Consider the following 16,911-nt stretch of genomic DNA (forward strand, 5'->3'; position numbering starts at 1 on the left):
AGAATTTATGTGTCAATACCAATAGACCAAATGTTATTCTTTTGGACTTGAATCGCCATCAATTACTAAAACATTATTAGAGTTGGATGAGTAGAATTTCTAGATTGATTATATGACGGTTACGTCGATTGCGTTAAAGAAGGAGAATCGTAGAGGTTCCATTTTCCATCGTTAACATCAAATATAAAGAAATCATGTAAACCAATGTTTTGACACCCGACCTCGGACACTGAACCAGACGATTTACCTGGTCTCTGGATCAACCGTAGGTGAACCGCGGTTTAGTAAATGACTTAGTTTTATTATAAGATAATATATTAGCTATGAAAATAAATATATAAAAACTAAAGTTAATATTTTAAATGTTTTCAAACATAAAGTAATATTTTGGATATGTATCTATTTTATGTTTAATTTTTTTTAAAATACTTAACTTTAGTTTCCATTTTTGTATTTTTATTTGCATACAAAATATTAAGAAATAGTTTAAAAGTATTTAAAAAGAATATGTAACATAAGAGTTATAAAATCTAAAGAAAATCAAGACATAAAATTAATAATAAATTAAAATTTCAATCCAAAATTAAAACATCATTGTAATAAATTGTCAATAACAAAAATAAATTAACATCTAATGATATTTAACACCAAAACACATTAAATAAGTTGAGAAAAAATTTTAATAATTAAAGGAGAATGCCACATGACATTTTTCTCCCCAAAGAAAAAAAAACTCAACTTTATTATATAAGATGATTTCAGTCTTTACTCCACAACAAATTTTTGCTCGTTTGTTAAATCTGATCTCAAGTTCTTTGAATAGTTTTCTTTAAAAAGAATTAAAATTTATTATTTATCATTAAGCATTTTAACCAAAAATACACATAGTCAATTAAAACAAACAAAGATAAGCGCCCAAAATAATTTTATTTTAGTGAAATTATATATATTGTCCAAAAAGAAGAAAAATATATTATCTTATTGTTTATAAAGAATACTTAACTATATAAGGTTAAATCCAAAAAATTGCAAATTGAAAATTTTGTATTAGAAAGATATATATACTTCTTGTGAAGTTTTAGTATACATACTTATATATATAACGCTTCATATATTTAGGTAAGCCACCAAAACAACACTCCAAAATTGACATCTGGAGATTATATCAAACAAGATTAATTTGTGTTTAAGAATGATATATATATATATATATATATATATATATATATATATATATATATATGTGTGTAAATTTAAGTATAGTAAAAAATAGTCAACAAAACATTAACATAGTTAAGACATAGAATCACATTATTCTTTTTTATTTTATTTCTTTCCAAACGAGTGTGATTTAATGCCTTTTGACCAGATAATTAGCTAATATGTATATACATTGCATATATAGGTATGGTTATTTTTGTGGTGGAACAGAAATCAAAAGGTGGCTGTCATTCATACTTGAATTCTAGGCAGCGCTCCCAATCCATATTATGTCTGCCATGAAGAAACAGAAGCAATGTGTTTCCAAGGAAGAGACTCGTATCATTTCTTCGACTACATCAACGAAAGTATCAGGAGAAAACTCTGGTCAGATCCCAACGGATATCATCCTCGACATACTTTCGAGAGTGCCTGCCAAATCCATAGCGAGGTTTCGTTGTATGTCTAAAGACTGGAGCGTCACTCTCCGCCGTCCATATTTCACGGATCTGTTTCTGAAGATGTCTTCTCTTCGTCCCTGTCTCCTTTTCACTTTCCATGCAGAGGGTAAGTGGTCCTTTTTCTCATCACCCGAGTCTCTGTTGATTTCAGACCAGAAGTCCTCTCGTGTAGCTGTCGACTATCTTAGTCATGTCCCTATAGATTATCCCATTAGAGCTTGTGTCCCTGTCTGTGGGTTGTCGTGTACTAAAGATGAGTGGGTTTTAAGCGGAAAGAAAGATGCTAGGATGATGTTATGTAACCCTAGCACAGGAGGTTTCACTGTTTTACCCAAAGTGAAAACTAGGAGGCGTAGGATTTTGACCTATTTGGGTTATGACCCGGTAGAAAAAGTATACAAGGTATTGTGCATGACATCTTGTGAAAAGCCGTTTAGTCAAAAAGCTGAACAACATCAGGTTCTCACATTTGGAACGGGAAAAATGAATTGGAGAATGATTGAGTGTTCAGTACCTCACTGTCCTCGTTCTATAGATAATGAGATATGCATAAACGGAGTTTTATACTATTTAGCTGATGGAAGTGGGTCTTTGGAAACCTCTATGCCCATGATAGTTTGTTTTGACATTAGGTCTGAGAAGTTTAAGTTTATTGTTGATGAAGCTTTCAAGGATATAGAACATCTTTCAACTCTGATAAACTACAAGGGAAAATTAGGTATACTCCATCCTAATGCATCAGTTTTTTCGGATGAAAGAGCTACTGGCTTCGTGTTGTGGGTCATAGATGATATTGAGAACCATACATGGAGTAAGAATATTATCATGCTTCCGTCTCTGTGGTGGGGTCTAGTTGCTGGGACTAGGTTTCATATTGTTGGGACTACCGGTGATAGTGAAATCATGTTTTCTCCAAGCGTTGTGTCCATCCCTTTCTACATTTTCTGCTACAACATGGAAACGAACTCTATCAGAAGAGTTGAAATCCAAGGATTAGGACCCGTCAATGGTCAAAAAATTTACACATACTTAAACCATGTGGAGAATGTGAAACTTCTTACATAAGTTCTTTGAATTTAATTTGTAAAAGCTTCATATGTGAGCTATCTTCCTTTCTACATTTCTGTGTTTGTTTGTAATAGAGTTTGTTTTATCGTGGATCTATGGAATTTTTATACAATATAATATTCATATTTACTTTTTGTGTTAACTATCTATGTTTCATTATTTTACCCATGATCTTGTTTTCATAATGACATTAATGGTTCAATACATATCTGTTTCAGACAAAAAATTGAAAAATACCCACGCGCCAGAGTCTAGTGTTTCCTTATAGTAAACGCAAAATTTGCACACAACAGCCTCCGCCTTCTTTTTGAACGGACCACATACTACTACACATTTTTGTTAAAACTTTTGCTATATATATTATTTAGTTATGCACTGATGCATAACTAGTTGAATACATTTAGAAGAAATGTTTATCTAGTTGAAAATAAATCGTCAAAGGAGGTTGGGGCCTTGGGGGCAGAGGAATCTATGAACTTAGGGAGAGGTTACCACTCTAAGACTCAAAACTTAGGGCGAGGTTGTCCACTCCCTAATAAGAAAGCTTGTTGATAACGATTAAGCAAATACGAAGGAAAGCTTTGTTCTTGAACCCATATGTGGTGGCAACAACAATTGAAGGTCAGTCAAGTCAAGTGAAATGGAAATATTTGCGATATAATTAATTTTGGAAGTGAAATGAAGAAAATAGCAGTGATTTGACTGAATTAACTTCCTAACAATTAGCCCAACTAAAGTCCGGTGTTACCCTCAATACTTGCAAGTTGCCGGTTACATGGAGAGAAAGATACGACGTGTTTAATATTTGATGGAATGGACATGAGCTACCCAACACTACTAAGCAACGTCACTAAGGTATCTACCGCAAAGAATTATACTGTAGTATATGCAGTAAAATATGTGGATAAAAAATAGTTCGATTTTCTATATATAGTATTATTCCATTTACTCCTCGATGGTACTCCATTTCTGTAACAACAATTTACTGAAGAAATTGGCGAAAACACATGTGGCCAAAAGAAATTGAAGTTGAAGATGATCCCAATCAATAACTTTTATGCCCAATTAATGACAAAACAAAGGATGAAGACAAAAATATGGAATGATACCGGCGCCATTGTTTTCTACGAGAAAAGAATAGAATAAAACATCCATAAACAGTACAAAATAAATAGTCTATTCTATTCACAAATGAACTAAAATATAACAAAGAGGATAATGCAATTTAGCAGAATTATCAAACAATTATGTAAATAATTTGTCGTAAATCTTAAACCTGATCCCACTATATAAATAGTAAACCCTAAATTCTAATCACTAAACTTTAAACTCCAATCATTAAAACATAAACCCAAATATACATTCCAAACTCAAAATCCTAACTTCAAATATAAATTCTAAACCCAAAGTATCAAAATATAAAAATTATACATTATATTTTGTAATTGGTAAAAATAAACTTGTCAAATAATCAAATTTCTGGAGGAGAAGAAAATGACGAGATAAAACGTCTATCATGGTTACACAATTAATACATAAGTATATTCCGTTTAAATCAGATATAACAAGATGCACACATCAGCCCAAAAGTATATTACATTATATTCACAATAGTAGTATTTTATTTTCATCCGTAAGTAGTACTAGATTTTGATCCGCGCTTTCAAAGCGCGGATTTATTTTTGGTGAAAACTTTATATAATTACATTTATATAATCCGTCTTGTTTATGCATTTATATAACCCGTTTCATATATGTATTTTATATCCGATTTTATTTTCGGTTAAAACTATATTGTAAATATATTTTTAGGTTTTTAATTTTGAATTAGATATTTTAAATATAAATCAATATAACAGTTTTATAGTTTTGATCGGTGTTTTGAAACCCGACTCGGACCTGTCGTTGAACGGGTTTCCGGTTGGTAACCCGATATTTTTAATATTGTGATTTTTTTTAATGATAAGACAAATTCTGTGATCATAAGTTGGAAATTTGTTTAAAATATATTTATATTTTTCAAAAAAATTTAAAATGATAATGATTGTTGTCAAAATTAATAATTTTAGAATTAACTAAAATCTTAAAGAATAATCGGCATGCTATTACTGAATTTAAATAACTTACCAGTCTAACCAAACTCATAACGGAACCAAACGACTTCACCGAAAACTTTAGTTCTGTTCGACAATATTCAACCCTATTATCATTTCGAATCAGAAAATAATCAATAGTAGATGAGATTAGATTTAGGAAAAAGCGGTTTAGAACCAAACCATTAAATAGTTTAAAAAACGACGCAATTTCAAATATGACCGGTTGGAAAAATACTAAAACGATGCAGTATCAAACATAGAAATAATCACAGACCGAAATTGAATTAAGAAACCGTCGTAGAATGTCGACAATACCCTTAATGAATACAAAAAATATTATTTAGTAAAAGGTAAAAATAGTAAATATATCAATATGCTTCTGGTTTAATAGTATTGATTCTACGTACAACGCTGATTAACTAATACAACGTGACTAGTCCATTCAACATCAACACATACTATTCTATTTTTTTTTTTTTGTAAACTCATTCTATTCTATTTAGTTTTATTGGTTAGGAACAACAGTTCAATCCAAACAGAACAGAAACACACAAACTACGGTTCATATATACATGCAGGAATTCCATACTATATGATCAAAAGGCTCTATTTTGTTACAATATATGTAGGCTATTTCAATTAAAAATAGATCCAGATGTTTATACAATCATAAAGTTATTATCCCTTCCATTGCGACACTACGCACCATCTTTTTATTTTGTCTTCAACTCATTCTTTCCCAATAAAATGATATGTGGGGAGATGAGTGAAATGATAAGAAGTATGTTACAAGTTCTGTCCTCTCTTTCGTAACAGAAAATAACACATCCAACAAAAAAAATTAATGTTATAATATCTACACACACAAAAACATATGCTCGAAGTTTTTGAGCTTTAGACAAAGTTTAGCGTATCATTTTATCTGAAATCCAAGGACAGAATCATACATGAATAAAATTATTCTTTCCATGTAGCCATAAACCAAGGATGACATGCATAGACATTAATTGCCTGGGACGCACATAGTGGAAATCTACAGAATGGAAGGTAAAAGGTTTGGATTTCTAAGAAGAGGAGTGCACTTAAGGGGATGAGCCATAGTCAGCGTCATTGTTCCACGACCCTCTTCCTTGTTGACCTTATCTTCTTCGATTTTCCAATCAAAACACTGCACCATGACGCCAACTGCGGTTCCTACAGAAAGGTAACCTAGATTTGATCCAGGACAGCCTCTCCTTCCCCTCCCGAAAGGAATGTATTTTAGGACTTCCTCTTTTATCTCGTCCTCTTGAGATGAAGACAAAAACCTCTCAGGCCTACACTCCTCTGGGTATTCCCAGACATCTGGATCTCTCATTATTGCATACCAGTTAATAATAAGTGTTGTTTTCGCCAATACATCAAAGCCTACGACCTTACATCCTTCTCGGAAGGACCTTAACCCAAGAGGTGCCGGTGGGTGCAATCTCAGTGCTTCCTTGACGACAGCTTGCAAATAAGGAAGGTTAGGTAGATCTGTTTCCTGAATTAACCTTGTTTTACCTATAACCGAATCAATTTCTTCTCTCAATCTCTCAAGAATCTTTGGGTTGTTTAAAACCTCTGCCATGGTCCACTGTACACTGTTTGTTGTGGTGACAGTACCTGCAACGAAAAAGTCCTGTAGCATGCATAAATTACAAAATAGTACTTTTCTTGATTAACGAATCTAATATAAAAACAGAAAAATAGAACTTTTTACCACGAACAAGGCCTTGATATGGTTCCTAGTGATCTTACACTCTGCTGTTTTTTCACCTTGACAAGCTTCCAATAGTACGTCCAACATCTCACTACTTTGATTATGCTCCTCTTCATATTCCACAAGACTCTTCTCCAACAACTCATCGTACCTGCATGAGATACTTACTAAATCCTTTTTGAAAAGTGAGATCCCGAGCTTAGCAAGCGGCTTGCGCAAGACGGCCGCCACGAAAAACTTCTTTGACACGACATCTGTTTGGGCCACTAAGCCCCTCACTCTCTCTACTTCACCGCGCTCTGAAAAACCCTTTCCCATAAGCATCTTCCATGTGTTGTTGCTTATTAGCTTCATAGCTTCCTTAGCAATCTCAACGCTCTCCTTCTTCATTGCCTTGTCTACAAGATTCAAGTAAAACTGATTTACCTCGTCCGCACGGACGCCTCGTGACCTCTCGAGAGCCTGAGGTCCAAGGAGCTTGGTGGTGATGAGCTTCTTTACGAATTTAAAGTAATCTTCGTAAGGAGCGGTAACGAAGCCGAAAGATCCAAAGAAAAGAGACCCTTCGTTCGTTGGGAGGTTGCGATCGGAAACGTTCATGTCTTGCGCCTTAAAGATCTCATAGGCTATTGAGGCAGAGGAGACAAGGACTATGGGGACATTTAAAACACGAAGATAGAGGATATGTCCGTACTTGGAGGAGAGTTTCTGTAAACGTTTGTGGAGTAGAAGAGAGAGGAGATGGTGAAGATGACCGATGATTGGAAGGGACGGAGGGCTGGGGGGCAGATCACAGCCTTCTGAGTCATTTGGTTTCTTGAAGAAGAAATGGTAACAGAGAAATGAAAAGAGGCAAAGGATGATCAAGATGAAAAAGTTTTCAAAGTCAACAATGAAAGTTGCTGCCATCGTTGTTACTCAGTAAGTGTTCTTGTGTCAAAAGAATCAATGGTTCGCTACCTAAATATATTATTTATTAATTCAAAAAAGAAAAAAAAAATATAAATTGTTTATTTTTGCAAGGACGTGAAATGATGGAAAGGTGAATTTCCTTTTTTTAAACAATACTTTAATAATAATCAAATGGACACACATGAATCATGTTTATCGCCAAAGGTAATTCTACCAATAGGCATTTAGTTTTGTGAATATATCGATACCTCCATTAACGTTATATATTAAAATAGTTAATTATAGTGAAAATGATTTTTTTTCTTATGTACCCAAATAAACCGAAAGTAGACTCTATTTAATTATATCCAACTTTAAAATCTTTAGTATTTGTGAGTTTTTTCGCTTAGCGGATATTGATTTTTATATTTTCTTTTCTCTAAAACTCAGGAATATCCGAAGTTTGGATGATAAAATGTCTAGCCCTAAATAAAGGTATAAATATATTCACAAAACTAAATGCCTATTGGTAGAATGTCAGCTGTCACCTTTGGCGATAAACATGATTAACCAGCAAATTATTAAATTTTTTTATTAAACAATAAAATTGATCATGTGTGTTCCAGTTTGATTATTATTATAGTATTGCTTGAAAGAAAGACTTCCCCTTTGCCTTATTTCACGTCCTTGCAAAAATAAAAATTTTATTTACACCACTCCACTACAAGAAAACACGCTGATTCTAAGGGAAATACCGAGGGAAAATGAGTTCTTCGGAAATTTCTGACAAAATATCGAGGAAATACCGAGGAAACCAAGAAATGGGTTTCCTCGAAATTTCCTCACTATTTTTTGAGGAAATTTCGAGGAAGACCAACTTCCTCGGTATTTTTTGAGGAAATACCGAGGAAACCAGGGTCGTCGGAAAAAACCGACGAATATTTCTAATATTTCGACGACATCTTGTAGCCGTTAGAGAGCTGTTGGAAGAGCCGTTGGGGGATTTAAACTATTTCGAGGAAATTTCGAGGAAATGTCTGTTTTTCTCGAAATTTCCTCGAAATTTCCTCAGTATGCCGGGAGGATTTCATCTATAAATACAGCCACCCCTCTTCCTCTTCATTCACTCCATTTCTTTTCTTCTTCTCTCCTAGTCTCACGAATTTGATTCCAAAAAAACATGTCTTCTTCAAATTATTTTCGTTCTTGGATGGATCGACCTCATTTGGATCCGGACACGAGATTGCTTACGGAAGAAAACAATCAAGGTATAATCGAGTTCATGAGGGTAGCTCGCCAACAACCGGAAGCAGAAACAGATAAGTTAAGATGTCCTTGCTCTAATTGTAAAAATAGAAAAGTTATTAAAGAGTGGGATGTTTGGACTCATCTATTATTGAGTGGGTTTACACGAAGTTACAAAATTTGGTATCATCATGGGGAAACTGATTATGAACTTGGTAGTACTAGCGAACCTCAGCCGGCGGTTAGATTAGAAGAACCAATTAGGGCGGATGTAGATTATGGTGTAGGTACTGAGCAGATGATAAATGATCATTTTAGAGGGGAAGATTTACCCAATGCAGAAGCTAGGAGATTTTATGAAATGTTGGATGCTGGAAAGCAACCATTGTACAAAGGTTGCAGAGATGGTCATTCAGCTTTATCATCTGCTATGAGACTGATGGGCATTAAAACAGATTATAACTTGGCTGAAGATTGTGTGGATGCGATAGCTAATTTTGTTAAAGGTATTCTACCTGAGAATAATGTAGCTCCAGGTTCATACTACGAGGTTCAAAAACTCGTAGCTGGGGTTGGTTTATCTTATCAGGTAATAGATGTATGCAGCGATAACTGCATGATTTATTGGAGGGCGGATGATCAGCGGACTACATGCAAATTTTGTGGGAAGCCTCGTTATAAAGATACGAGTGGAAGAGTTCCAGTGCCATATAAAAGGATGTGGTATTTGCCTTTGACGGAAAGGTTGCAGAGGTTGTATCTTTCAGAACGCACAGCGCAACGAATGAGATGGCATGCGGAGCACTCAACAGATGGTGAGATTAGACATCCTTCAGATGCAAAAGCGTGGAAACATTTCCAATCAAAGTATCCCGACTTTGCGTATGAGAGAAGAAATGTCTACCTTGGATTATGTACTGATGGTTTCAGCCCGTATGGGAAGAGTGGAAAACAATATTCTCTATGGCCAGTCATTGTTACACCATACAACTTACCCCCAAACTTGTGCTTGCGACGAGAGTTTTTGTTTCTCTCCATTCTCGTTCCCGGACCAGAGCATCCTAAGAGATCACTTGATGTGTTTCTTCAGCCACTAATATATGAGTTGCAACAACTATGGACTCAAGGTGCTGAAACATACGATATTTCATGTAAAGAAAACTTTCAAATGCGGGCAGTACTAATGTGGACAATAAGTGATTTTCCAGCATATGATATGTTATCTGGATGGACAACGCATGGAAGGCTATCATGTCCATATTGTCAAGATAACACTGATGCTTTCCAACTAAAACACGGAAGGAAAACGTGTTGGTTTGACTGTCACAGGAGATTCCTACCACCTGATCATCCATATCATAGGAGTAGAAATTTGTTTACGAAGAACAAGAGGGTGTTTGACAGTCCACCTGCAGAAATTAGTGGGAAAGGTTTGAAGACACAACTAAGAGATTTTGGTGCAGAAAGGACGCCAGACGTCGGTGGACATGCGCGTTTTCCGGTAGATGCTGTTGAAAACCTACATAACTGGCACAAAAAAGTATATTCTGGGATCTGCCATACTGGGAAGATCATTTGCTAAGGCATAATTTAGATGTCATGCATATTGAGAAGAACTTTTTTGACAACCTCATGAACACGATCCTTAACGTTCAAGGTAAAACAAAGGATAATTTGAAGTCAAGACTGGATTTAATTGATATATGTGATCGTTCAGAACTTCATGTTGATGGGAATGGTAGGGCTCCTTTTCCCATATACCGACTTGATGCAGAGGGAAAAAAATGCGTTCTTCGATTGGATTTCAAACGATGTGGAGTTTCCAGACGGTTACGCATCTAATTTGCGTAACTGTATCGACAGAAAGGAAGGAAAGTTTATTGGGTTAAAAAGTCACGATTGTCATGTGTTGATGCAGCGCTTACTTCCGTTTGCTTTCAAGGAACTATTACCACGAAATGTTCATGAAGCAATTGCAGGGATAAGTGCTTTCTTCCGCGATTTATGCGCCAGATCAGTGACTCTTGAAGGTATTGAAAATCTGAAGACTAACATAGCCGTGATTCAGTGCAACCTTGAGAAGATATTTCCTCCCTCATTTTTTGATGTTATGGAGCATCTTGTTATTCACCTGGCAAGAGAATTGGAACTTGGTGGTCCTGTGCAGTATAGATGGATGTATCTGTATGAGCGGTATATGTTCCATTTGAAGAAGATGGTGAAAAATCTAAGTAGGGTGGAAGGTTCTATAGTCGCACAGATGATCAATGAAGAAATTTCAAACTTTGCTGAGTACTACTTTCCACCAGAAGTTCAGACCAAAAACAGAAGACCTGCACGGCATGATGATAGAGGCGAACGGGCAACATACCATGTTACGGTTCCTGACATTTTCACAGATGTTGGACGACTTAGCGGAAAATCAAAGGACCGTCGACTTACTGAGCAGGAGCGCAGTCATTTGCAAACATATTTGCTCACCAACTGCGAAGATGTTCTTCAATATGAGAGGTAAGTTTATCTGAGCGGGAAGACCCACTACAACCAATCACATCCAGTAACTTAAGTTCAGCAGAAGATGTAGCAGGAGTTGGCCTTGTAGTAGATTTCACCGACTTCGCAGAGGAAGCCGTCGTTCACGCACAGGATGAACCAGTTATTGGAGAGTTTCACCAAGATCCAGATTCAGATTCATCTGGTGATGATGACTCGGAATCAGAGTATATTTTTTTTTTAATGAATTTCGAGGAAATACCGAGGGAAATTAGGGTTTCCTCGAAATTTTCTCGGAATGACCCTTAACGGTTTAGGGGTTTGATTCAAAATACCTTGTTCCTCGAAATTCCCTCGAAATATTTCGAGGAAATTTCGAGGACCAAGATAATTTTAGGGGTTTGATTTAAAACACATTGTTCCTCGAAATACCCTCGAAATATTTCGAGGAAATTTCGAGGGAACACAAATTTTTTTGTGTTTCCTCGAAATTCCCTCGAAATATTTCGAGGAAATTTCGAGGACCTAGAAAATTTTTGGTAGTTCCTCGAAATTCCCTCACAATATTTCGAGGGAATTTCGAGGAACAGGGGGTTTTAAACCGAAAACAACGTTTTGCGGATTGAATAACACGTATATAACCTTCATTAAGTGTCTTAGCCAGATTATAAAGTCAAACTTTAGGGTTTTAACCCGAAAACAATGTTTTGCGGATTGAGACGAAAACCACACAACATAAGATAAACACTTATACATTTTAATAAACGTTAAAGGAAATACTTACAATAATTTTTGTAATTGTGTTATTTCATTGTTTATAATCATCTATACAAAGAAACCTCATTATTATGAATTACATTTATATAAGAAATGACATAGGGGAAAAAATCGATGTTTTCAAAACCCCAAACCCTCTTTCCTCGAAATTTCCTCACAATATTGTGAGGAAATTATCGAGGAATGTTTTCCTCGGACTGTTTTTCATTAACTAGGCAACCCTAGCCGCCAATAAGAGAATTTTGAGGAAATTTCGACGACCACATTAAAAATTGTGAGGAAATTTCGACGGACCCTGTCCGTCGGACCCCTCATAAATTAGGTTTTCATTCTTTTCTTCCCCATTTCTCTCCTTCTCGATCTTCCTCTCTTCCTCTCGCGCGGCTCCTCTCCTCTCTCTTCCTCGCGGCTCCTCTCCTTCTCCTCTCCTCTCTTCTCTCTTCCTCGACGGATCTCCTCTCCTCTCCTCTCCTCTCTTCCTCTCGGCCTCCTTCCTCTCCTCTCTTCCTCTCCTCTCTTCCCATGTAAGTTCATCTCTCTTCTCTTCCTCTCTTCATAGATCTCGAAATTTAGGTTGTTAGATAGAAAATTCTAGGATTGAATGGATAGTTTAGGATTTGCATGTTTGGATTGTTGTTTGGATTGTTGGTATATTTTTTTTTGATTTATTTTGTGTTTTTGATTTTTTAAAACGTTTTTTTTTTTATTTTTAAAACGTTTTTTGATTTTTTAAAACGTTTTTTTGATTTTTTAAAACGTTTTTTGATTTTTAAAACGTTTTTTTGATTTTTTAAAACGTTTTTTGATTTTTAAAACGTTTTTTGATTTTTAAAACTATTTTAATATATTAAAACTATTTTTGTAATTATTAAACTATTTTAATATATTAAATTTTTTTTTGTAATTATTAAACTATTTTTAATATATTAAAACTTTTTTGTAATTATTAAACAATTTTTAAATATTAAAAATATTTTTAATATATTTAAACTTTTTTGTAATCATTTAATAATTTTTAAATATTTAAACTATTTTTTATATATTTAAACTTTTGTTTGTTATTATTAAACAATTTTAATATATTAACAAATTAAATAAATAATTGTATATATTAAATAAAATTTATTTATATAAAGGTCTCAAGAGGAACAGACCCGCTCTCGACAGCGTCGTGGTCGTGGTGGTTCGGGGAGCGGCTCCATTTCGGGTTCCGCATCGCCCTACAGCTCCTACCAGATATCTCTCTCTCCATTTCCCTCTCATTCTCCTCCCGCTCCCGGTGTGGCACCCACTCCTGCTCCTGCTCCTGCTCATCCGACACTTCTGAAAGTTGCGGAGTTTGTTCGACAGCCGGGTCGTGACCATCTTCCATATCTCACTCAGTATCCATGTGGACGGGGTCAGACATGGTAATTAAACCTATTTTTTTTCCATTAAAATTTGATTCATTTTAAATACTTAATTCTTTTATTAGGTTCGACCGATCCGGGAACGGGATCAGCAGATGGATCAACAGTATGATGTACTCGTCCCTCGACAATGGACATCCGACTTTCACCGACTTCCCTCTCGAGAAGCAGCATATGTGGTTTCAACAGTTTGCGGTAAGTATTCTATTTTTTACTTATTTTTTTTAATCTTTAATATTAGTTTTCTACTAATTGTGTTTTATTTTCAGCAACAATTCAACTGGAATGCCGATGATACGTTGTTTATCTATTACCACTTCGTCCATAAAGTTATGGACAACTATGGGAAGCAGATGCACTCATGGAAGAAGAAGTGGGAAATAAACAAGGTTCGTTTTTATTTATGAAACAATTTTTTAATTTATTAAAATATTTTTTTATTTATTTAACAATTTTTTTTTAAAGGTTCCAAAGGGGATGGACCCCGTCGTCTGGCAGGAGTTGGGTGTGCATTGGAGTAAGAACGAAGTGAGAGCAACTTCTTCCACCAACTCCACCAACCGCAAGAGCGACCGTAAGGGGAAGGGCATGTACATCCGTAACTTGGGTGCTCAATCATTAGCCAGTCTGGGGATCGCTTGGTAAGCTTGTCGGTTTTTATTATATTATTTAAGATTCTAATATTTTTTTTGTGCATTTCTTTTAATTACTAATGTTTGTTTAATTTATGTTTTTTTCAAGGCGGAAGAAAATGAGGGGGAGCCGGTTGATCATCTCCGCCTAATAAAGACGGCGTATACCAACAAGAAGACCGACGAGATTGATGATGGTGTTGTGAGGGATGTGGTCACCCTCATCGACAGTCAGATAGAACAGGAAGTGTCTCAGCTTTAAACCGAGGATGACGATTCGACGGGATCGACCGGCTTGCCTCGGGTTCGGATCAACCAAATCGTTGAAGCGGTAAGTTTATTTTTTAAAGTTCAATCCATTTTTTATATTATTTAAATTTGACACTTTCTTTTTCAGTCGGTTCCAAAGAAGAAGGGCCCTTTGTTCGGTTTGGCTCGTCGGTCTCCCTCGGTTCCGTCTGCTTCTGCACCACCACCGTCCTATGTTGATCAAGAAGTCCTTCTGAGTTAGATGAGGGACAAGGATGCTCGCATATCTGCGTTGGAGTCCATGGTGGCGAGTCAAGAGGCGGGCTGGGAGGCACAAAGGAATCTCAACGAGCAAATGATGGCGATGATGAGGAGCATGAACCCGAACTTGGAGTTCCCGACCATGCCAGACCCGAACGCCCAAAACCCGTAGTTTAATTTCTTTCAAAAACTCGAAATGTTTTCTTTTGATTTGTATGACTTTGAATTTTAAATAATATGTTTTCAATTTAAATTTTAATTTTATATTTTCGAATTTAAATTTTTAAAATATTTTTTTAAAAAAAAATTATTTTCAATATATTCCGAGGAACAGCTGTCCTCGGTATATACTGAGGGAAGTGTTCCTCGGAATATTCCGAGGGACAGTTTCCTCGAAAATGTTCGAGGGCTGCCTTCCTCGAAAATTTTCGAGGAAATTGTCCCTCGAAAAATTTCGACGAACATTGGTCCTCGAAATTTTTCGAGGAAAACGTTCCTCGGAATTTTCCAACGAACCTGTTTCCTCGAAAACATTCGTAGGTCTTTTCCCTCGGTATAATCCTCGGTATATACCGAGGGAATTGTTCCTCAATATATACCGAGGACCTCTTCGACGAAGGACTGTCCTCTAAATATCCTCGGAATTATGTTTCCTCGAAATTCCATCACAAAATTTCGAGGACATTTCGAGGAAAAATGAAATTTCGAGGAGTTTTTTCCGAGGGACATTTTCCTCGGTATTTCGTCGGAATACGCTTATTCCGACGAAATACCGAGGAAAAAATCCCTCAGTATCAGCGTGTTTTCTTGTAGTGCTCACAACGGGGATATTAAACCAAATTTCAACTATTGAATACTCCCTTGTTTTAGAGAATTTCATTTGTTTCAAACTATAAACTATAAGTCGTTTTCGGTTTTTTATGTAAAATTTTTATACTTAATACAGTATAACCAATGATAAAATATCTTCTATTTTTGTATTGGTTGAATTGTGATTAGATAAACAATTAATGATGTTTTTGTCTAAAAAATCTAAGAAATTAATGATTTTCTTAATTCACGTGCATAGTTCTAAAACGACTTATAATAAAAATGGAAGGAGTACTTAACAATGAGGGTGCTGAAGTTTTGTAGTATATCTAGGTGGTATTTGTTGGGTTTGGTTCGGATAATGTCGGGTTCGGATCAGTTTGTTTTATAAATAATTAATATTTTTAATATATTCAAAATATTCGAGCATTCTTTGGTTTTCGGTTTGGTCCCGGTTCGGTTACGGTTTCTTGGATAGAAATATAAGAACCGTTTGAGTTTTTGTAATTTTCGATCAGGTTTCGTTCTTGTTTTCTTTGGTTAGGTTTCGGTTTGGTTTTCGGATTTCGGATAATATGTCTAGGAATAGTTGGATATCCGCTTCACTCTATTTCTTATACAAATAGAAATATATCTATAATTAAATAGAGAGCTGTAAATGTATAATTTTATATATTTATTATTTTAACATATAATTATAATAATATCATTTATAAAAAACTTATAAAGTGTTAAGTTAAGAAAGAAATATAAAGTCTTTATAAAACTATAATTTCTCAAAAATTTTTGTTTTAGAAAACAATTAAGTAATTTAAAAAAAAATTATGGAACATATAGTTTCACTAATTTTCACTTTTTGTTTTATAATACGTAAAATATATTATTTTGAAAAAAACTTGTATAATGTCTTTGTAGATGTATTTGTATTAAACAAAGTTGACGAGATATTCATAAGTATATTTTTTTGATATCCGCATTTTTCTCAAAGCAAAACAAATAAAAAATTACATATCTATGAACTATGGAACAAATCAAAAATACTATTTAAGTTACTATCCGCTCCATGCCCACCGGACCTCCATCAACGCTATGTACAGTATGTTACCGTAAACTAAACCAATATTTTCAGGTTTTTTTAAATTTGTAGTCAAACATAAAATTAACCTTTCTTTTTGAATTTTTGTTTTATCCTATTTTTTAAAAAAAATTCAACTAATTTAGGAAAATACAATTACTTTTTTTTCCCAGAGAAAACGGGTAGCTAAATACCAACTTTCTCAAATTCTCCAATTAAAATATATTTTTTTTACTAATATGTTGTTATTCTCCGTCAACCCTTAACGTCACTGATACGACTTTGTTTTTAAAATATAACAAAAACCTAAAAAATCCCAAATCTTTACTTCTAATCCACTCCTAAAACTCTAACTCATCTCTTGTTTCTCTTCTCATCAAACTGAGACTATAAATCATCTTTTCTACAAATCGATGTCATCTTTTTTTTTCTTCTCCTTCGTTCTGAAACTACAAATCATTTCTTCTTCATATGTTGATAAGGAATAAGCTTCTTCTACGTCC

General features: G+C 34.8%; 2 protein-coding genes across 3 annotated transcripts; one reads left to right on the top strand and one right to left on the bottom strand.

Moving 5' to 3' along the window:
- Positions 1 to 1,490: 1,490 nt before the first annotated feature.
- Positions 1,491 to 2,758, top strand: LOC108811204 (F-box protein At3g49450-like). The gene has a single exon (XM_018583248.2). The coding sequence runs from the start codon at positions 1,491 to 1,493 to the stop codon at positions 2,724 to 2,726; it is 1,236 nt and encodes a 411-aa protein (XP_018438750.1). The 3' UTR covers positions 2,727 to 2,758.
- Positions 2,759 to 5,645: 2,887 nt separating this feature from the next.
- LOC108807445 (cytochrome P450 705A22) lies at positions 5,646 to 7,497 on the bottom strand. Of its 2 annotated transcripts, none has more exons than XM_018579735.2 (2): positions 6,570 to 7,497; positions 5,646 to 6,485 (listed from the first exon to the last, which is right to left on the bottom strand). In XM_018579735.2, exons 1-2 carry the CDS (start codon positions 7,473 to 7,475, stop codon positions 5,859 to 5,861), a joined length of 1,533 nt encoding a protein of 510 aa, XP_018435237.1. In that variant the 5' UTR covers positions 7,476 to 7,497; the 3' UTR covers positions 5,646 to 5,858. The 2 variants fall into 2 exon arrangements, with proteins under 2 accessions (XP_018435237.1, XP_018435236.1); XM_018579734.2 differs by having other exon boundaries at positions 6,567 to 7,497.
- Positions 7,498 to 16,911: the final 9,414 nt, after the last annotated feature.

The sequence above is a fragment of the Raphanus sativus genome, chromosome 6, assembly GCF_000801105.2.
Source record: "Raphanus sativus cultivar WK10039 chromosome 6, ASM80110v3, whole genome shotgun sequence".
In the NCBI taxonomy this organism is placed as follows: domain Eukaryota; kingdom Viridiplantae; phylum Streptophyta; class Magnoliopsida; order Brassicales; family Brassicaceae; genus Raphanus; species Raphanus sativus.

Coding starts and splice junctions, on each gene's coding strand:
- LOC108807445 (XM_018579734.2), bottom strand. CDS start 7,475: ATGGCAGCAACTTTCATTGTTGACTTTGAAAACTTTTTCATCTTGATC. Junction 6,486..6,566: donor ATATCAAGGCCTTGTTCGTG/GTAAAAAGTTCT, acceptor TGCATGCTACAG/GACTTTTTCGTTGCAGGTAC.
- LOC108811204 (XM_018583248.2), top strand. CDS start 1,491: ATGTCTGCCATGAAGAAACAGAAGCAATGTGTTTCCAAGGAAGAGACT.